General features: G+C 39.7%; 1 protein-coding gene across 1 annotated transcript; it reads right to left on the bottom strand.

Moving 5' to 3' along the window:
• Positions 1 to 1,145: 1,145 nt before the first annotated feature.
• C37H2orf66 (chromosome 37 C2orf66 homolog) lies at positions 1,146 to 8,740 on the bottom strand. The gene is made up of 4 exons (XM_049106608.1): positions 5,675 to 8,740; positions 4,937 to 5,068; positions 3,528 to 3,726; positions 1,146 to 1,501 (listed from the first exon to the last, which is right to left on the bottom strand). The coding sequence occupies exons 2-3, from the start codon at positions 5,054 to 5,056 to the stop codon at positions 3,547 to 3,549; spliced, it is 300 nt and encodes a 99-aa protein (XP_048962565.1). The 5' UTR covers positions 5,057 to 5,068; positions 5,675 to 8,740; the 3' UTR covers positions 1,146 to 1,501; positions 3,528 to 3,546.
• Positions 8,741 to 22,579: the final 13,839 nt, after the last annotated feature.

The raw sequence follows: 22,579 nt of genomic DNA on the forward strand, positions 1-22,579 counted from the left end.
TCACTTATACCTTTTAAATGGTAGGAAACATAATATTTGAGCTAGAAGCAACTTCTATTACTGAGCGAATAATAACAGAATAGCATACACCTTCACTTCAATTCAAGACATATTTATTGAACACTTGCTACATGCAGAGCACTGTGCTAGGCACTGGAGAAATAAAAGTGGCTTAGATATGATTTCTGCTCACAAAGACCTCACAACACTCCAGGGAAAACAGACATGTATACAACTGGTTAAAACAGAACAAATGAAACCAGATGCATAAATCTATTTTTGCATAAATATTTTATTATTGATCTTGAGTATCAATCATCCACAAAAAAGCCACAGAAAACTATTGTGGAACGTACAGACTGTTGCTACTGGGACACCGATGTTTCCATTCTAATACAATGTTCTTTTGCAGGAATCACAGAGAAAATGATGCAGCTCTCCATAATGATATAGGAAAAGTAGCTATTCCAAATGAAAATATGAGAATCAGAATAATTCAGCTTAAGCTGATGAGGAGAGGAGAAAATTGGTTGTAAAAGAAGGCAATCCCGGGATCCCTGGGTGGCGCAGCGGTTTGGCGCCTGCCTTTGGCCCAGGGCGCGATCCTGGAAACCCGGGATCGAATCCCACGTCGGGCTCCCGGTGCATGGAGCCTGCTTCTCTCTCTGCCTGTGTCTCTGCCTCTCTCTCTCTCTCTCTGTGACTATCATAAATAAAAAAAAAATTAAAAAAATAAATAAACTACAACTCTTAAAAAAAAAAAAAAAAAAGAAGGCAATCCCAATCACTTTTAAGCTACCTTCTTAAGGAAGTGTGTGCTGAAGAACCAGGGCTGGGTGTGGCTAGGATAGTTCACGTAGCACAATGTCCACCTCTGAATAGAGTGGCGGGGAATATCTCCTAGAGACCGTAGCAACTTCTAGAATCCCAAGTGTCTTTGCGTTCCATTTCAACTCTACTGTGTATGTTTATCGCTACCTCTCCCTTGGTGTGAAACTGTGAGGTCTTCCAACAGCACAGGCTGAAAGTGGGAATGTGTCTTCTCTTCAGGAAAAAGACAAATTTTAAGCTCAAATCTCTATTACATATAATAAAATATAGTAAAAATGCAAAGAGTCTCTTTCAAATAAAAGCATTTATTGATAAAAGGTAATAAGCATACAGGTTTTAAAGAGAAGCTTTTTTTTTGGTAGAGAAGCTTAAAAGAAATGTAATTTGGAAGATCATCATCTCTTTTTGACTCAATGGCGTTTTTGTAACTCTTACAAATATGTGCAGTGCTCTACGTTGGTGATTATGGTTTATAGAGTGGAAAAAAGACTAAAAAAATACAGGTAAGTCACATATGTCTCAAAGGTCAATTTATTTATATGTAAATCTAGAAATGTAGAATAAAACCATTATACATTGACAAAAGTGGAGGGAAAACTGGTTTAGCCATGACCACGATTGAATTTTTCTAATGAGAAGCTTCATATATGGTTTCAAAATAGCCAGACACCTGAAAGAACAAGAAAATGATATCACAAAATAGAAAGTGAAGACTATACAAGCAACACAATGACCCAAAGATCATATTTCAACAAAGACTTTTTAAGATTTATTTGAGAGGGAGCACGCGGGGCAGGGGGCAGAGGAAGAAGGGGTCTTAAGCAGCTTCTCCCCTATGCCTGGAGCCTGAGGTGGGGATTGATCCCAAGACCCTGTGATCATGACCTGAGCTGAAACCAAGAGTCAGCTGCTCAACCAACTGTGCCACTCAGATACCCCAGGTTTTCTTTTCTAAATAGAGATGTTAGAATGGAGCATGTATAATTATGAGCTATTCTCCAAACAGAAGCTTAGTTTCTCTCACCACGTTGAACAATGTGTTTTATGATACTACTGAGCGCTTTCTCTGTTTCCTGCCCTTAAACATCACCTCACTCCATGCCCATGTGATGTTATTTGATATTTTCTCCGATAGTTTCTGTGAGTTAGAAATCAGTATCTGCAATTTATAAACAAAGAAACTAAGGCTTACAACCAACCTGCATGCAATTCTATCTCATACTGTGGTATTAGCAGTTGTTCTGTTTTAGTGTCTAATAGCCTAGGGCCTAAGTGTGACTAAGAGTCAAGAGAACCCTTCATTAACATCTTTATTTTTATTCTAGTTTATTTTCTCATTGTAGGAGTTGTCAGGTGCATATGCCACATGGTAAATCTCATCTTCTGCTACCACATTTGAAGGAACTAGTACTCAAAACTCTTTCACATGCAGAATAAAGTGCAACAATAGTATGCTTCCTCACAATTTCATCCCAAGCTTGTGTTAAATGGGAGTAGGTTTAATTATGATTCAGTTTCCTTCCCTATTCAGCCAAACAAAAAAACTAATAGACTAGAATCACAATGTATTTTTTTGGGAATGTACCACACATTTAATTTTTTAATGGTAAATATTTATTTGATAGGTATGCTAAGGTAATAAGAATAATAAAGCTTAAAAAAAGAATGATAAAGCTTAAATCTTAAATGTAAATAAATTTTTGTGTTTTTTTTCTGTGAGGAAAATGCCATCTTTACTAATACTTTACTTTTTTTTCTCTAGGTGAGAAAGCTCAAGCTCAAATATAACTTTTTTCCAAGAAGACCATTTTTTGAACTTTTCTTTTTTTTTTGAACTTTTCTATTAAATCCAACTGCACAATTTGATATATATCTTTATATATTATTTTCTGCATAAATTAGCTATATGACCTGGTATGAAAAAAAGATAGGTAAAAGCATGTGATATTCCACTATATTTGCTAATTATTAAGAGTGATAATTCTAGAGGTGCCTGGCTGGCTCAATCAGTAGAGCAGGTGACTCTTAATCTTGGGGTTGTGAGTTCAAGCCCCATATTAAGCATAGAGATTACTTTAAAGAAAAAGTGGTAATCCTTTTAATATCTCTCTTGCTAGAAAACTATGCTTAAAAATTCATTAACTGTCATTTCTTTTCTTTTTCTTTTTCTTTTTCTTTTCGGTTTAAATCCCAAGGGGAGCTTAAACTCATGATCCTGAGATCAAGACCTGAGCTGAGATCTAGAGTCAGACACTTACCAGACTGAGCCACCCAGGTGCCCCACTGTCATTTCTTTTTAAAACCAGACTATGGGGGCACCTGGGTGGCTCAGCCGATTGGGCATCTGTCTTTGACTCAGGTCAAGATCTCAGGGTCCTGGGATGGAGACCGCATCAGGCTCCCTGCTCAGTGGGGAGTCTGCTTCTCCTTCTCTGTCTGCCGCTCCCCTCTTGTGATCTCTCAGTCTCTCACTCTTGTGCCCTCTCTCAAATAAATAAAATCTTAAAAAAAATAAAATGAAACCAGGCCATGAAACACATGAACCAAATCCAAATACTAACAGTGATGAGTATCATCAGAACTGAGTACATGTTTCTATGAGGAAATAAAATCATTTTTCAAATAAATACTTTCAAAATCTCTTTATGCTTGAGTTGTATAATTGGGTAGATCCTGGGAATAAAAGGATAACTTACCTGTGTTCAGAGGAAACATTCAGCCTTTGAGGTATTTGGGAAAGGAGTTTTTCTCCTCTTCATAATCTGCAAATGCAGAGGCAAGAAGTTCTGATTGGAAAGTGAGAGCTCTAGGATTCTCGTTCATGGAGAAAGTGTTTGGAAACCTCCCGAGATCGAGACCTCGTCCCTTAAAATACGCCTGAAGGGTTCTGAAAAACTGAAGAGAGAAAATGTTAAATGCCATGTGTGAATTAAACATCAAAAATACATAGAGACAGATATTTCCCCCCCTCTCTCCTTTCCTCTGTGAATTGACTTGGGGGCTAATCTAGGAGACAGGAGGTGGAAAACCCAGAAATAGAAGTACACGTTTTGACTACTTCTCCTCCTTCCCTTCCACTGTCCCTTACCCTGCCTTCTTTCCAACATTTCAACCCTGAACCAGATAATTCAACCTTTTTGGTGGAGATTAAGAGAGAATGATTATTTAACAGCATCATAGTCAGAAGGTTTGTTGTAAACCACCTCTGAACCAGTAGGTCAGAGATTAGATTGAACTGCGCAGTGATGAGAGCTCCTGCCCCCTGTCTGCCTGCCAGTGAGATCCCAGGCATTGTCTTCTGCACTGGACCTTTTAGACATGCCATTTCCAGCTTTCCTTTAGGAAATGAATACATAGAAGCTTGGTTGTTTTAACCCTATCTTGTTATATTTCACACCATTTTCTTTATGGAAACTGTATTGTGAAATAATATCAGCATGTTTATTTATTTGGCATACTTTTAAAAGAATTTTTGCTGATGTTTTGAATTCTATTTCCCAGATAACTTTATATTGAAAATAATGCCGGGGGGCGCCTGGCTGGCTCAGTCAATGGAAGGTACAACTCTTGGGCTTGGGGCTGTGGGTTTGAGCCCCACGTTGGGTATAGACATTATTTAAAACTAAATATTAAAAAAAAGGAAATAAAAATAATGCCTGGTGAATTGATAAGAATGCAAGTCAACTTTCAGTTTTTGCAATTGAGCTTTGCATGTGTTGGTCATATGAGAATCTATTTTATTATCAGTTCAATCTGAACTGTGGAAAAATCAATTCCTTGCTAAAGCTCTTGATTTTGTATATCTATGAGGAACCCAGGCTATGAAGTCAATGTGTATGTAAGATCACTTACAAATGTAATGTGTTGCATGTGTATAAAACCATCTCTAAATATAAGTCTGTTTCTCCTCACAGAAACAGATGTAAATTGGCCAGAAGAACAACAGGATATCAGCCACTAGGCTAGCAAAGCCTTTGCCCAGTCCTATCAAGGAATCTCCTTGGCACTTGGTGGCCTCACTGTACTGTAGCAGAGTGCAGTGTGCGTAAATCCAGAGGTGCCAATTTCACCCTGCAGCTCAGCATGTCCCAGTGTGTGCTCTTACCAGATCTCTGTTTCTGGGGTTGTTCAGTGACTTCCATTTCTCCTTGTTTCTCAGTGTGGCTCCATGCACAAGCCCAAGTAGCACCAAGGCAACACACAGCAGCAGGGATGCTTTGGGCATGGTGGAATGAAGCTGAGTGGAAAGAAGGATCGGAGCAATGTCAATGGTCAGAGAGAGAAGAAAGGGAGAAAAGAAAAAGAAGGAGGGGAAGGAAGAAGGTAAAAGAAGGGAGGGCAGATGTGGAAAAGAGAAAGAGGAAGTATTTTTTAAAAGAGACAGGAGGAAGAAATAGTATATTATTTCATCTGAATTTCACAGCCGTCTTTTTTCCACATTCATTTGCAACTGAAGATCCCCAAATCCAGTTGATGACCTCAGAGGAGTTTATGATGATGAGAGCATTATGCAGTGATAAACAAAGCAATCATAAATACAACCTAGAAAGTCTGAGTATGCCTTCTTATCTTTGAAAAACATGCACTTTGTTGTCTTCGAAGAAAGTGCAATTCTTAAAAAACAAAAACAAAAACCTTAAACTACATAAGTGTTAAGACAGCAGTCTCCAGAAGTGAAGAAGAGGGAGGAGGAGGAGAAAGAAAAAGAAAAAATATACCCCAAAGTGAGAATTGTATGGACACACACGTCTGAGAAGACACACACCACACTGGCATAGATGGTCTCCCCTCCCCAACGTATGATATGGAAATGAAACACACAGAAAGGACTAATAACACTTACCAGGTGGTGGGCTTTGGCTGGCCCTGGTTAGCCACCCTGTTTACAACCTCTAAGGCAATTCATGGCTACTTATAACCACTGGACCGGCTGCAGGTGGGAGTCAATGACGTGAGCAAGGCAAGTTGAAAAATAATGATTCCATTTTCAGCCATGGCACCAAAGACCCTTGAGAATCACATCTTCAAGCTTCTTCAAGGGTGACAGTTTACTTATTGGTCTTATAAATATAGCAGCTGCTCCTTTAACCACTGAACATTTTATGTGGATTTTATGAAACACACAGGCACTTCTACACAGCAAAGTGGCTTTTTACGTTCTCATTCTTAAGAGAACGGTATATACAGCAGCTGGCAATACGATGATGATTACCCACCTAACAATGTTCTTTTAGAGATATCAGCTTTTCATATTAACATCATTTTTTGAACAGGAAATTCTATTGCAAGAGATGAAATTGTTCTTTGTGACCTACACCTTATATTTCTTCTGGGAATCTCAAAAAGGTTTACAAGTTTTAAATAGAGGCATGGTTTATCATTTTTTAAAAAAACCTTCAAAATAGAGCAAAAAGGTAACATGTTGTTCTTGGAAAAAAAGAAAAGTTGCTAGACTATCACATCTCCTTGCTGCATAAATGTCATCCATAGAAAATGGTGGAGTTGAGAAATTGGACCTGAGTTGTGAAGTTGCTTTGGTTGCAATCACTCAAAACAATCCAGGACAAGGTCTTTGTGAGAAGGCTAGTAAGCTGGACTAGAAATACTTGGACTAGAATACTTGGCTATGGTCTGTCTTGCCTTATTGACCCTGGGCAAGTCACTACGTTTGTTTATTCCTTTCTTCGTTCATGCTGCAAACCTTTAAAAAAATTATTTATTTATTTATTTATTTATTTATTTATTTATTTATTTATTTATGAGAGAGAGGAAAAAAAAAACATGAGTAGGGAGAGGGGCGGAGGGAGAGGGAGAGAGAATCTCAAGCTGACTTCCCACTGAGCTGAGTGCAAAGCCTAATGCCTGGCTTGATCTCAAGACCCTGAGCTCATAACCTGAGCTGAATTCAAGAGTCAGATGCTTAACCGACTGAGCCACCCAGGCTCCCCCATGCAACAAACTTTTATTGAGTGCCTAGTGTGTGCCAGGCACTACAGCAGGCTTTGAGGATAAAATGGTAAGAATAATAGGTTCTGCCTTCGTGAAACTAATAGATGAGTGGCAAGACAGAGACTGATCAAATCATTATACAACAATGTGTATAAATATAAATGAGAATATCTATGAAGAGAAACTGGGCTGGGCAGCCCGGGTGGCTCAGCGGTTTAGCGCCGCCTTCAGCCCAGGGCCTGATCCTGGAGACCCGGGATCGAGTCCCACGTCGGGCTCCCTGCGTGGAGCCTGCTTCTCCCTCTGCCTGTGTCTCTGCCTCTCTTTCTGTCTGTCTCTCATGAATAAATAAACAAAATCTAAAAACAAAAACAAAAACAAGAAACCATTCCATTACTTTAAAAAAAAAGAAAGAAACTAGGTGCTGTGAGTATAGAAGAGGGGGTTTAATTCCGTCTCAAGAGTCAGGGAAGGCTTCTGTGGTAGGTAAGTAGGAGTTACCTAGGCAACCTAGAGAGGACAGAGGGCAAGAGTTTCAAACAAGGTGAACAACTGTCAGATTCTGTGGCTAAAAGCGATGTGGCACACTGGAGCAACGGAAGACAAGTTTGTAGGCCAGGAGTAGAGGGGGAGCCTGCTGTGAGATGGGGCTGGGGAGGTAGGTTCTGATCTTTCTGCTCCAAACAATGCTGACTGAAGGGTTTTAAATGCCCAAACAACTTGATCAGACTTGCAGTTTTAAGAAATTTTTCTGGTTGCAATAAGGAGATAGACTGAGCTAGAAGAGAGGGATGTGAGAGACCAGTTAGGTCTCTACTGCAGTAATCCAGGCAGGAAGATGCTAAAATGGATTAGGATGGTAACCCAGATGTAGAGATGTGAGTGCATCTGAGAGCTATTTAGAAGAAATTGACAATGTACTGAATACTATGGAAGGCGGAGCTCAGGGGAAGAGTTTCAAGAACAATCCCTAGGTCTTGGGATTATGCAGCTGAGTGGCTGACAGGGCCACTTGCTGAGATATCAAATACTGGCATAGAGGGACGGAGCTCACAAGTTCCATTCCAGACATGTGTTTGAAGAACTTTAAGATCTTCAAGGGTGTATATTGGAGTCACAGGTCTAGAGCTCAGAGGAGAGGTCTGGGGAAAAAAATGTAAATATGGGAATTGTTAACATGTAACTGGATAAGACTGCCTCAGCAGAGATTAGAAAATGAGAAGAGAAGGTGGCCTAGGCCTTGAGCTTTGAGAAGTTTTTCATGTAACATCGTTATGCAGGAATCTACAAAAAAGGAGACCTTGGAGGTAGGGGAGAAACCAGGATGGTATTGAAATAAGAGAAAAAAATTTTCAAGAAGGTACAAAGTGGATACAATGAGGACTGGAAAGGGTCCATGGAGCATTCATGCTGTTTCGGTAAATGCAGATGAAAGATTAGATGTGAGTAGATGAAAAAAAGAAAAGAAAGAAGAAAGAAGAAAGAAGAAAGAAGAAGAAGAAGAAGAAGAAGAAGAAGAAGAAGAAAGAGAAGAAGAAGAAAGTAGATGAGGAGGAGAAATAGTACCTCAAGCTCTTGAGAACTTAAACTGTGAAAGAGTTGGGGGGAAAAGGTGGTAACTGGAGAGGGGAGTGGAGGAGAGTGAAGGGAAGGTGTTGTCATGTTCAGGGTGAGAGACTTGAATTTGTTTAAATGTCAGTGGCTGGGTGAGTAAATGAATACCCTGGAATTTTATTACATCACCTCTACTTAAAACTTCCAGACTTTGAAGTTAAAGCACCTAATGATACTGAAGTATGAAATTATTAATGAGATTATGGTAAAGTGACTACATTGTAAACTCCTTAGAAGTTGCTCACCCTTATATTCCTAATGTCAAGCATGTTGAGCCCAGTATGATTTCTAAATGAGAAAAACATAATAAATTAGAATAGATTTTCCAGCCATTTATCTGTGAATATTTTCTTTTTTTTTTTTTTTTTTTTTATTTATGATAGTCACAGAGAGAGAGAGAGGCAGAGACACAGGCAGAGGGAGAAGCAGGCTCCATGCACCGGGAGCCCGACGTGGGATTCGATCCCGGGTCTCCAGGATCACGCCCTGGGCCAAAGGCAGGCGCCAAACCGCTGCGCCACCCAGGGATCCCTATCTGTGAATATTTTCTAACTTTACCCTCTTTTACATAAAAACACAGCTCATTTTCTCCCACTTAAGAGTTCCCCATTTAAAAAACATTTATGGGGATCCCAGGGTAGCTCAGCAGTTTAGCACTTTCCTTTGGCCCAGGGCTTGATCCTGGAGACCCGGATCGAGTCCCACGTCGGGCTCCCTGCATGGAGCCTGCTTCTCCCTCTGTCTGTGTCTCTGTGTGTCTCATGAATAAATAAATAAAATCTTTTTAAAAAATGTTTTTTTTTTTTAAAAAAAAAAAGCTAACCATCACCTGAGCTCTCAGGGAGTCATTATCTTTCTGCTGGTGGAAGGTCTTGCCTTGATGTTGATGGCCGCTGATCAGAGTGGTAGTTGCTGAAGGTTGGGGTGGCTGTGGCACTTTCTTAAAATAAGACAAAAATGAAGTTTATCACATCAATTGACTCTTCCTTTCATGAAAAATTTCTCTATAGTATGTGACACTATTTGATAGCATTTTACTCTCTTCACAAACTTTATTGTGAGATTGCAACAACTCGATCACATCCTCAGCTCCAGTTCTAGTTCTTTTGCTGTTTCCACCACATCTGCAGTAATTTCTTCCATGAAAACTTGAACCCCTCAAAGTCATCTATGAGAGTTGAAATCTTCTTCCAAACTCCTGTGAACGTTGGCATTTTGACCTCTTCCCACAAATCACCAATGCTCTTAATGGCATCTAGAATGGTGAACCCTTTCCAGAAGGCTTTCCATTTATTTTGCCCCGATCCATCAGAGGAATCACTATCCATGGCAGCTATAGCCTTATGAAATGTATTTCCTTGACCCATGGGCTGCAGAATGAGTGTGGTGTTAGCAGGCGTGAAGACAACATTAATCTTACCGTACATCTCCATCAGAGCTCTTGGGAGACCAAGTGCATTGCTAATGAGCAGTGAAAGGGATCTTCTGAGCAGTAGGTCTCAACAATGGGCTTAAAATATTTGGTAAGCCATGGTGTAAACAGATGTGCTGTCATCCAGGCTTTGTTGATCCAGAGTAGATTTGGTGTAAATCTTAAAGACCCTCAGATTCTCAAGGTGGTCAATGAGCATTGGCTTCAACTTAAAGTCACCGGTTGCATTAGCCCCAAACAGGAGAGTCAGCCTGTCCTTCAAAGCTTTGAAGCCAGGCACTGACTTCCAGTAACTAGCTATGGAAGTCCCAGATGGCATCTTCTTCCTCTGGAAGGCTGTTTGGTCTAAATGGAAAATCTGTTGTTTGGTGTAGCCACCTTGATTAATTATCTTAGCTGGATCTTTCAGATAATTTGTGCAATTTCTTTTTTTTAAAAATTTATTTATTTATTTATTCATGAATGACAGAGAGAGGCAGAGACACAGGCAGAGGGAGAAGCAGGCTCCATACAGGGAGCCCGACGTGGGACTCGATCCAGGGTCTCCAGGATCATGCCCTGGGCTGAAGGCAGGTGCTTAACCACTGAGCCACCCGGGCTGCCCAATTTGTGCAATTTCTACATCAGCTCTTGCTGCTTCACTTTGCCCTTGTATGTGCTAGAGATGGCTTCTTTCCTAAAACCTTGTGAAGTAACTTCTGTGAGCATCATATTTCTTTTTTTTTTTTTTAAGCTTCATATTTCTATTCAGCTTCCTCACTTCTCTTAGCCTTCATAAAATCGAAGAGTGTTAGGGTCTTGCTCTAGATTAGGCTTTAGCTTAAGGGAATGATGTGGCTGGTTTGATCTTCTATCCAGACTACTAAAACTTTCTCTGTATCATTAATAAGTCTATTTTGCTTTCGTATCATTCAGGTGTTCACTGCAGTTGTACTTTTAGTTTCCTTCAAGAACTTTTTCTTTGCATTCACAACTTGGCTAATAGGCACAGGAAACCTAGCTTTCAGCCTATCTCAGCTTTCAACATGTCTTCTTCACTAAGCTTAAGCATTTCTAGCTTTTGTTTTATTTCTCTCTTTCTTTCCTTCCTTTGGAGAGAGAGAGAGAATTTTAAGCGGGCTCCATGCCCAGTGTGGAGCCTGATGTGGGGCTTGAGCTCACGACCCTGAGGTCATGACCTGAGCTGAAATCAGAGTCAGTTGTTTAACTGACTGAGCCACACAGTGCCCCTTTAGCTTTTGATTTAAAGTGAGAGATGTGCAACTCTTCCTTTCACTTGAGCACTTAGAGGCCATTGTGGTTGTTAATTGGCCTAATTTCAATATAGGTGTGTGTCAGGGAGCAGGGGGACCTAAGGAGAAGGAGAGAGATCGGAGAACAGCCAGTTGGTTGAGCAGTCAGGACACGTACATTTATTGAGTTCACTGTCTTATGTGAGTGTTGTTTGACATCTCCAAAACAATTATAATAGTAACATCAAAGATGACAGATCACCATAACAAATATAATAATAAGGAAAAAGTTTGAAATATTGTGAGAATTACCAAAATCTTTTTATTTTTTATTTTTTATTTTTTATTTTTATTTTTTATTTTTTGAGAATTACCAAAATCTGATTCAGAGACATGAAGGGAGCAAATGTGTTGAGAAAATGGTGCCAGTAGACTTGCTAGACGTAGGGTTGCCACAAACCTTGAATGTGTAAAAAACAAAGTATTTACTAAGTGCAATAAAGCGAAGCACAGTAAAATAAAGCATGCCTGTATAGTTTCTCAACAGAGCCATGGACTAAAGGTAACATATACATGTTACATCTTATTCACTAAGACTGCAGTTTCTCTGATTGTTAAAAGAAATTAAATACTTAAATAAAACAAGTGTGTGTTTTTAAATCCTTTAGTTGTTTATTAATTTTAAATCTTTGTTTTAAAGAGCAGAATGGATTATGGATAAAGCTGACGATGACATTTTCTTCAAAATGTATCAGCGTGGCACTAAGTGGATATTTCGCAAGTATTTGATCAATGAATTTACTCAGGAAAGAAGAAAAAAAAAGATAGTTTAGATTCCCAAGCCATTAGTTTCAGGTCTAAATGATCCCGTGTGGGCTCTTCATTAAATATAACATTTGTGAAAGTAGCAGTTGGGATATTCTAGGCAGAAAGGCTCTTCTACATGCATCTGAATGAAAGTCTTTGCTGGCATTTCTCAAGCAGAAATTGAGAAGAAAATAGAGCACTCAGCACAGGGCTACCCACATAAAAGAAACCCAATAAACATGCTGACTGAATTATAAACTTAATTAGGTAATAAATTCAATGTGACGATAAAGGTGAGGAAAGGATGCCAAATGAAGAGGGTATTATGAGAGGCACAGAGAGGTGTTAAGGCGACCTGTTGGACTGTACAAACTCTTCAAGTCCTTCCTGTCTCTATTAGACAGAAAAAGACAGAGCTGATGTAGCTATTTAGCTATTTTCATGAACAGGGACAAGAATTTAATCTTCTTTTCTTTTCCCTGCTCTGAATGAGGGAAAGGGAAAATTATTGTCTATTGATTGCTTCCTCAGTAATGATGAGAACTTCAAAGCCATTGGAAAAGTGGCTCATATGGTTAATAGAGTGAGCCAGCCAGCTTTCTGCTCATAGCAATCATCTTTTTCCTGGCAGTGGGCAGATTTCAGTTTGAAGGTAGACTAAAGAGAGAAGAGGCATAGGCCTCTTGTCAGGCACAGAACAGAAGCCAAGAGCCATGGGTCAGGGGGTCTACAGTGACCGTGATGCATAGAAGAGGTTCACCCCCCGTGTCCTGGGGGTCACATAAAGTTTCTGGATCCTGTGAGACCTCGGAGTGGTGTGGGAAGGCTCCGAAACCCTGAAATTGGATTCCTTTTCTCTCCAATTCAGATGGGGGTGAAAATTAGTTTTTTTTTTTTTTTTTTTTAATCCATGATTTTGTCAAACACCTCCACTATATGGTTAACACTCTGTCCCTTTGGCCATAAAGATACTACATAAAGTATTTCTGATTCTATGGAGTTGACCTCAGAATTCTCTGGCCATACAGAAATCTCTTTAATTCTTTGCTATCCTTTGTTTTGTCTTAAATGTTTTTAAAATGTTGAAGGGGAATATTAACAAAGAAAAAAGATCTTCATCTGTTTAAAACACGTTACAGCTTTTTATACCTCTTAAGTGCCAGAGTACTTAGAGCTGATTCTAGAAGTTGGAGTCCATAAAGGAAGGAGAGCAAAGGCCAAGTGGGCTGACCATCCTTCCTTAAGAGCATCTGCTCTCACTGCCTGGCCTCAGGGCCTCTGCTTTCATCAGGTTCCTGGGTACCAGCTGGGGCTTCAGCAGCAGCCTTCCTTTCTCCCACGGGTCTTCCTCTGGCCACCTTCTTCCTGAGAAACCAACACTAGTCACAGAGGGCCAGCCAGCACATACTTTTCAATCCTGCCCTAAGTTCAAGCTATTTCTCCTACAACTAGGATGAAGGAGTGGAGGCAACACAGGTAAAAATCATGATAATGACGTTTGATCTGAAGCCAGCTTGGAGAAACAGCAAGAAAACAGATATCTCGTTCCACACAGTGACTGAGATGGAAACCAAACTCTCTCAATCTGTATTTGAGAACCAGGCTCCCAGGCCCCTGTCGTTCCAGGCCGTATCGGTATCTCCAAAGTCCCAAGAAAGGAGTAAAAGATTTATCCTAAAACATGGCAAGCTAAACAATTCCTTAGGGCTTTGCAAACAGCTTTTCTGTCTTCAGTCTGGTTTTGTCACAGAGAGTCTGAGGTGCTTGGCAGCACCTTTGGCTTTGCAAGGGACCCTGGAGCAGAGGCAACAGAAAAAGAAGGTTACACTGATGAAGAAAACCTTACAAGGGATCCCTGGGTGGCGCAGCGGTTTGGCGCCTGCCTTTGGCCCAGGGCGCGATCCTGGAGACCCGGGATCGAATCCCACGTCGGGCTCCCGGTGCATGGAGCCTGCTTCTCCCTCTGCCTGTGTCTCTGCCTCTCTCTCTCTCTCTCTCTCTCTTTCTGTGAGACTCTCATAATAAAAAAAAAAAAAAAAAAAATTTAAAAAAAAAAAAAAGAAAAAAAGAAAACCTTACAAGATCACATCCACCTCTAGTGGGTTCTTGATGCCTCTAAGATAAAATCTAGGCTCTAAACCATGATGTAAAGGCCCTCAAAAAAACCCAGCCCTACCATTCCAGTCATTTGACCTCTCCAGTGAGCATCACCCATACTTCTACTTTGGTGATTTGGACTTGGCTGTTGCCTCTGCCTGGAACACCTTCTCTAACCCTTGCGAGCTTATCCCTGTCCTTCAAGGCTCACCTTAAATGTCACTTCTTCTCAGGAAAAGAAACTATTTAGTCACCTCAACAGCTCTTACCCTGTTGAATTAGAATGACTTCATTTGCTTCCACATGTCTCATTGTTCCCAAAGTGAGCTCCTTGAAGGAGGCATCATGTCCTTTTCATCACTGCTTTTTTAAATCACTGGCATAATGCCTAGTATACAGTAGGCAAACGTATCACAAATATGTATGGAATTAATAATTCTTTAGGCAAAAGTTGAGCTTAGGTTCTTATAATGCTCTTTTGCAATTTGAGCCTTGTTACATTTCTATTGTTATCTAAAGATTTACGTCCTGTCATATTGTAAAAAAAAAGGAAGAGATAACTATAGGTGGCCAATAAGTATTTGTTGCTTTGACTTGAATATTCAATGGACCAGTAATGTCTAAATTACTATTCTCCCAGGCTGTTGCAAAAGAAAGAAGAAGAAGAAGAAAAGGAAGAAAGAAGAAGAAGAAGAAGAAAGAAGAAGAAGAAGAAGAAGAAGAAGAAGAAGAGAAGAAGAAGAAGAAGAAGAAGAAGAAGAAGAAGAAGAAGAAGAAGAAAGAAGAAAGAAGAAAGAAGAAAGGAAATGGGCAGAGTGTGGGACTTTTATGACCACACATATCGTTCTATTTAAGTTGTTCTGGAGTTAAAACCACAATCCAAAGAATGTGGGAAGAGAAGCTCAAAGAAGAAAGGAATGGATTCTTCCCTAGAGTCTCCAGAGGAAGTGTAGTCCTGTCTACACCTTGATTTTAGTCCAGTGAAACTAATTTTAGACTTCTTGCCTCCAGAACTGTGAGAAGATACATTTTTGTTGTTTTAAGCCTCCTACTTCTTGGCAATTTGCTGCAGTAGCCACAGGAAACTAACACAAGAAGTGTTGAAATGTTGGGCCAATTCCAAAGGAAGCCCCACAACTCTGCAACTGCTTTAGCTTCTACTGAGTATGATGAACCATGGACAGACCAAGAAGCAGGCTCTAAATTCTTTATTCTCTTTTGAGAAAGGTGGAGCTTCTTGTCATTCAACTCACAATACAAATGGCTTTGGGTTGAAAGGTCTATTATGAACCCAAAGTTTTGTGTGAGTGAAAATATACTTTAAAATGGTTTTCTGGGGATTCTGGGTAGCTCAGTTGGTTAAGTGTCTGCCTTTGGCTCAGGTCATGAACCCCGGGTCCTGGGATCGAGTCTCATGGAGCAGGGAGCCTGCTTCTCCCTCTCTCTACCTTCTACTTCCCTTGTTTGTGCTCTCTCTCTGTCAAATAAATAAATAAAATCTTTAAATAAATAAGTAAATAAAATGGGTTTTTTTGGATACAAAAAGGGTGAAAAAAGGTTCCATCTTAGACTATTAAATAAGACCCTAATCCATGAGTCACATAATTTTGTAATGGACCACATATTTTAATCCATTAATAAAATTATGCAAGTATCAGGGAAGAAACAACATTCTTAAAATATTACGTAAATTTCCAGGCATATATTTTGTATGACAAAGGGAGTAGTTTCAGAGAAGGGAAAAATTGAGGACAATTCAGACCGGCATTTCTTTGGATGTTTTTGGACATAATGGGCAAATGATTCTCTTTCTTGGTGCTAGTAATCAATTGTGAGCTCTGAAATAGAACCGGTGAGCTTTTATTCTATTTAAAAAAAAAAATCAACAAACTTCCCTCCCCCAAGCAAAACTCAAGCATCCCCCTCCGCCCCCCCCCCCCGCCAAACAATGCTTAGTTCTTAGTATTCTGGGAGCTCTTTAGTACTCTAGGTGCATGTTATCCAATTATTTTAAACAAAGTTGAATAGCAGACATTTACCTTTTCTCTTTAAAAATGCACTGGACAAGTCTGTCCTTGGGAGAATCTGCAAGAAATCTTGACAGCAGAGATCATTTCACCTTAATCCTCCAACAGTAATGTGCTCCCAAGCGGCAGTAAGGACTTCTAAGTTTCCATTAAAAATATTACCTGCTGCACTTTAAAAAAAAATTCCACTTATAAAAATTGGGTTATTAAGGCTCTAAGATTGAGTTATAGAAGTATTTTATATATTCTGAAAACAAATCCGTTGCACAACTAAAATACCAGTGGACAGATTAAAATAGAAATTTTAAAATATTTTAAAAGCCCAAACTATAAAGAAAAAATTGATAAATTGGACTTCATAAAAAATAACATCCTTGGGGCACCTGGTAGGCTCAGTCAGTTAAGCATCCAACTCTTGATTTTGGCTCAGGATCTCAGGGTTGTGAGATCAAGCTGCACATGCTTAAGATTCTCTCTCTCCCTCTGTCCCTACCACCTCTCCTTCTCCCTCTCTAAATAATAATAATAATAATAATAATAATAATAATAATAGCTTCTGTTCTTCACAATACCATGTTAAGAAAATGAAAAAACAGGGATCCCTGGGTGGCGCAGCGGTTTGGCGCCTGCCTTTGGCCCAGGGCACGATCCTGGAGACCCGGGATCGAATCCCACGTCGGGCTTCCAGTGCATGGAGCCTGCTTCTCCCTCTGCCTGTGTCTCAGCCTCTCTCCTCTCTCTGTGTGACTATCATAAATAAATAAAAAAAATTAAAAAAAAAGAAAATGAAAAAACAATTCACAAGTGAGAAAAAAATGAAACATATACCTAATAAAGAACTTATATCCAAAACATATAAAGTACAATATTTGGGCCATAATTGATTTTTCCCTGTTATGTAAAACTCCAATGTAATGCAAAAGTAAAGAGAACAGAGTAATGTAATTCCATGTACTTATCACTCAGCTTCAACACTTACCAACACATAGGCAATTTGTTATAAACATAACTGGTTTTTGGTAAATTAGGCTTTTGAAGTATCTTGGGCCATTGTTATTACTGTTTGTTAAAAAAAATTAACAAATTTCAACCATGTGAAATATGCATTGCTAAGTGTGGGACTACAAAGAGGTGGCATATAGGAAGAGACACGATCCCTGCCCTCTAGGAGCAAAAAATCCATTTGGAGAAATAGCATGGCGTGGCGGGAAGGGTTTCAGAATCAAATTTAACCATGTCTAAATCTCAGCTCTGCCATTCCCTTGGACAAGTTATTTAATCTCTCTGCACCTTAATTTCCTCATCTGTGAAGTAATCTCACTTTGCAGTGTTGTCATAAAAATTAGAAATGATACATATGAAGGGTCTAGCGTGGCACCTGACATGTAGACGTTAAGTCAGTGTCCCTAGTAAGAACTGCACATGAAAAGCACACAAGATGTAACGTGATGACCTTCCTAGGGTATAGAACTATGGCAGTAAGGGCTGCAAGGAGGGACACGTAGATTAGTCCTGACTGTGGCAGTTGATAGATTTTCGTGAGGAGAATTTTGACATCCAGGTTGTGGGAAGGAGATTCTTAAGCAAAGGGAGGAAAGTAGCAAAAGGGAGGAGAGACTTAGGATGAGGTAGCCCAGTGGGCTTGTGTGGCCGAATCTGCTTGTTGCTTCTTTTTATCCCTTTTGCTATAGATTGAATTGTGTTCCCCCCAAATTCATATGTTGAAGCCTTAACCCCCAGCAGGCCAGCACATTGATTTTGGACTGTCCAGCCTCCATAACTGTGATAAATACATTTCTGTTGTTTAAACCACCTAGCCCGTGGTATTCGGTTATGGTAGCCGCATAGATTAATCCATCTTTCTTCTTGGCCATTGTCTGGGAAGGCAACATAGACAGCTTAAAACTGGTTTCCATGGCTTCCCGTGTATTTCTTAGTGTTCACGTGATATCATTCTGGCCAGTGAGCTATGGACAGAAGTCCCTGAGGTGGGAAAGGGACAAGACAGGGAGAATCATTTATTCATGAGAGACACAGAGAGAGAGGCAGAGACACAGGCAGAGGGAGAAGCAGGCTCCCTGTGGGGAGCCTCATGTGGGACTTGATTCCAGGACGCTGGGATCACGACCTAAGCCAAAGGCAGATGCTCATCCACAGAGCCACCCAGGCGTCCCAAGAGGGAACATCTTTTCCAAATAAAAGCAGAGATCCTTTTGTTCCTTCCCCCTCCTTCTTCCTCAAATGCAAATATTATGCAGCAGCCACTTTGTTAAGAAAGCCACACATTAAGGATGGAGAACTAATGGACTAAAAGGTATTTTAGTTTTTGATGACTTCAGGGAGAGTTACCCTAAACTTTCTACTTGAAAAATTCATTGTTTTAGCAAAGTGTCAGGTTTCTGTTTCCTGCAAATTAATCCTAACTCAAATAGTTTGTGTGGGGAGGAGATGGGTGTCTTTGGAAAATGGTAGAAGAACGACTGGACATGTCGAATGGTCAAGTTGTCAAAAGGAGTTTGTTTGGACTGTATCTAGAACATGAGGGAAGACTAAAAAAGTTTTGGAAAAGAGAATTCTAACACTAATATTAATTTGCTGTTTAATTAATTAAGATTAATGGTAAAATAATGTGCAGGATAGAAGCAAAATGGATAAGAGAAGGGGAAAGAGATCATACAAAGCTGCTGTAAAATGTGGAATGCTAGTAATGACGGCCTAAACTAGGGTGAGAGCCAGAAAGGAGTGCACCAATGTGAGGGTGACCCTAAAGTGCTGGACTGTTTAGGGCTTAGCAACTGACTGCATGTAGTAAGGAAGGGAGAAATTACTGCATGCTGTAAGCAAGAAGGAAATGATCAAAATAAGTGGATTTTCAATTTGTGTAATGGGGAGGCTTTAATAGAAGTTTGGAAACTAAAAAGAGTTGCTAATTAGGGAGGGAAAGAAATTAGAAGTTGAAATTTCAAAAATTGATTTGTCTAGTTTAGAGAAAACTAGAGATTGGAGAGCTAGAAGAAAGCACCTATCAGTTCTCAAGCACCTACTAGGTATCATGTGCATTTGGCCCATTATCTCATTTTGTCCTCATGCCAGGTCTGTAAGATATTACTGGCCGTAACTTAGGGATGAAGATGTGGTCCCAAGGAGGCTACATATACTGCCATTGACTCAGAGATAATTAGATGTAGAGCTGAGGAGGAAAGTCTGACTTGGTGAATCATCCACCAAAAATACATTAGAGTCAGAGAGTTAGATGAAATCTCTAAGGAAAAGTATAGAAAGAGTAATAAAAAAGATTAGGAGATTATTGGGAAATTTTTTTTCAAGGCAAGTGAATAACTACTATGGTCAGGAAAGATTTTGACAGAGTAGGGCGTGAACAAATATTACATATTGCACGTCTTCAGTATAAAGAACTCTTTCTTAGACAATCTCCTTTGAATTCGACCATGGGCAAATTGTTCAATTTCTCTGATACTATGTCCTTTCTTGTAATGTGGGGATAATAATCTTCCCTCTAAGGGTTTTTAATGAGGAGTGAAATGAGAAGCTGAATGTGAATGTATCTGGCATGGATTCTGGTACAACAGGTACTCTAGGATTATCTGCTAAAAGGATATATTATAAGTGACAAGGCAGTCTATCTGGAATGTTTTTAGTAAAAGAAATTGCTTATTTTCTGTAATTTTCCTATTTTTCCTTTTAAAGTTATAAAATATAAATATATATAAATAAACAACTAAATATATATAATTATATATATAATTTTTAAAAGTAGGCTCCATGTCCATGGAGCCCAATGCAGGGCTTGAACTCACGACCCTGAGATCAAGATCTGAGCTGCAATCAAGAGTTGGACACTTAACCAACTGAGCCACCGGGTGCCCCACAGCTGTATCTCTGATTAAGAATTCCAGTTAGTTGTATTCTGGGACCTAAAGAACTTACTGCATTATAGTCTCATTGCAACAACGGGCTTCTTTTTTAAAAAAGTTAATTTAAAACTGTATGGTACTGCAACAACGTGTGTGTGTGTGTGTGTGTGTGTGTGTGTGTGTATGCATACACGCACACATGAAGTAGTCCAGGGATCAAGACTGTTTTCTTCTGTTTTGAAATTCACTTGGGGCGTCTCTGTAGCTCAGTCAGTTAAGTGTCTGACAGGCTCAGGTCATGATCCCAAGGTCATGGGAATCATTCCCTGCTCAGTGGGGAGTTTGCTTCTCCCTCTGCTCCCCGACCCATGCTCTGTCTCTTACTCAAAAAAATCCTAAAAAAAAAAAAAAAAGAAAAGAAAAGAAAAGAAAAGAAAAAGAAAAAGAAAAATTCAATTAAGAGCACCTGGATAGTTCAATTTGTTTAGCATCAGACTCAGTTTTGGCTCAGGTCATGAGCCCATGGGTTATCTCATGGATGGAGCCCAGCAGGAAGCTGGCTTGAAAATGCTCTCCTGGTGCCCCTCTCCCCACTCACCCACAAATAATCTTTAAAAAAAATTTAAGGGGGGGCGCGTGGGTGGCTCAGTCAGTTAAGCATCTGACTCTTGAGTTCATCAGCCCAGGTCATGATCTCAGGGCTGTGAGGATCCAGCCCCAAGTTGGGATGTGTGCTCAACAGAGAGAATCTGCTTGAGATTCTCTCTCCTTTTCCCTCTAAAGTAAATAGCACAGTCATGCGTGCTCTAAAATAAATCTTACCAAGAAGTTGAAAGAATCGAGGGCTTTTCTTTCATTAAAACATTTTATATTTATCATATCCCTCTTAGAACCATGAAATAAACTATTACTTAAGCATAGCAATTATGAAAGCTGTTCACGCTAGGCAGACTTCTAAAACGGCCCCAAGATCCTCAGCCACTAGTGCCCCTATCTCGTATCACCTGTGCCCCTTGAGTGTGGATGGAATTTGTGAGTAGGACTGGAACATGATTGTTATCTAGTGGCAAATGGGATTCTGCAGATGTAATTAAGGTTGGCCTCTAGCTAATCAAAAGGGAGGCAGCTCTTTCTGCCCATGGGTCCTGTCCTGTGCTTTAATAAAGCCACTTTTTTGCACCAAAACAAAAACAAAACAACTCACACACACACACACAAATCAAAAAGGAAATTACCTCAGTGGATCTGAGCTACTCACAGGAGCATTCTAAATCTGGGTTTAAAAAAAAAAAAAAAAAAGAGTCTAAAGGTCACAGGGGAAGTTTACATTTCAAAATGTGATGGTGATTCTGTTGATCTTGAGGGAGCGAACTGCCATTTTGTGGAAGGGCACGTAACAAGGAGACCGGGAGCTCAGAAGACAGACCCCTGTCAACACCTAGAAAAAAGTGAGGAATCTTAGCCCCTAAGAACCTGAATGTCTAGGGTAGGACAGTAGTCCCGGCGATACCTTGATTTTAGAAGTGTGATTCTGAGCAGAAAACCCAGTTGGTCTGTGCTGAGACTTCTGGCGTATAAAACTGTGAACAAATAAATAGTTGTTTAAAGCTGTTAAATATTTAATCTGCTATGCAGCAATTATATATATAAAATAGAAAGGGAGTAAAGACGAAGTGGGAATTTGTTTTTTTTTTAATTTTTTTAAAATTTATTTATGATAGTCACACAGAGAGAGAGAGAGAGAGAGGCAGAGACACAGGCAGAGGGAGAAGCAGGCTCCATGCAGGGAGCCCCATGTGGGACTCGATCCCGGGACTCCAGGATCACAGCCTGGACCGAAGGTGGCGCTAAACCGCTGCGCCACCCAGTGACCCCTGAAGTGGGAATTTGAAAAAGGGAGAAAATCTAGTGGGAATGCTCTATGAGTCTTTCATTTTGTATACTCCATATTGCGGTGTTTTTAGGATAATTGTCCAAGTATCCAAGAAACTATGAAAACTTCTAGCAGTATATTTCTCATTTGAAAAAACTTACTTCTGGGGGTATATTCAGTAATAATATATATGATGTTAATACATGCAGGTGATTTTTAAATGTTGATATATTTAGAGATGCTGCTTAAAATCTTTTAGAAAACGATTTTTTTTAAAGAAAACATTTCTCATCAGTGTAAGACACTGTCCCTCAAAAGATGTACTGCCCCATTTTTACTCTTTTCACTCACTGTTAATGAAGTTTAGTTCTATACTAAATTCCCAAATTATGCAGTGTCTCTTGGCATCACATAATCCTAAGGATAGTCTTTCTGGATGCTTCTAGGAGCTCTAGCAAATTAATTTTATTGACCAAAGCAGTTTGAGAATTACTATTTGGGGCACTTGTCAAAAGAGAATCCCAGGTTTCTTCCCTACAGATCAAATTTAGTAGTTCTAGGGTAACCCGGGAATCTGTTTACAAACTGTTTAAATTATTTTCATTTTCATGTAATTTGAGAAACTGGGCACCTAAGAACATATATAAAGTTAGCATAAGAAAAGTGGAAAGTATGATCTTTGGAGGAGACCTGTATTTGGGAGAAATAACTACATTCCTTTAAGGTAGAACATGAGCCATGAGATACAAATGCTACATACAAATGCTACAGCATATCATATTGTTATCTATCCTGCTTCTAATATTTACATGTGATGTGTCATTGTATTATGTGCTATGCCT

The sequence above is a fragment of the Canis lupus genome, chromosome 37, assembly GCF_003254725.2.
Source record: "Canis lupus dingo isolate Sandy chromosome 37, ASM325472v2, whole genome shotgun sequence".
Lineage (NCBI taxonomy): Eukaryota > Metazoa > Chordata > Mammalia > Carnivora > Canidae > Canis > Canis lupus.

Coding starts and splice junctions, on each gene's coding strand:
- C37H2orf66 (XM_049106608.1), bottom strand. CDS start 5,056: ATGCCCAAAGCATCCCTGCTGCTGTGTGTTGCCTTGGTGCTACTTGGG. Junction 3,727..4,936: donor ACCCCAGAAACAGAGATCTG/GTAAGAGCACAC, acceptor TTCTCTCTTCAG/TTTTTCAGAACCCTTCAGGC.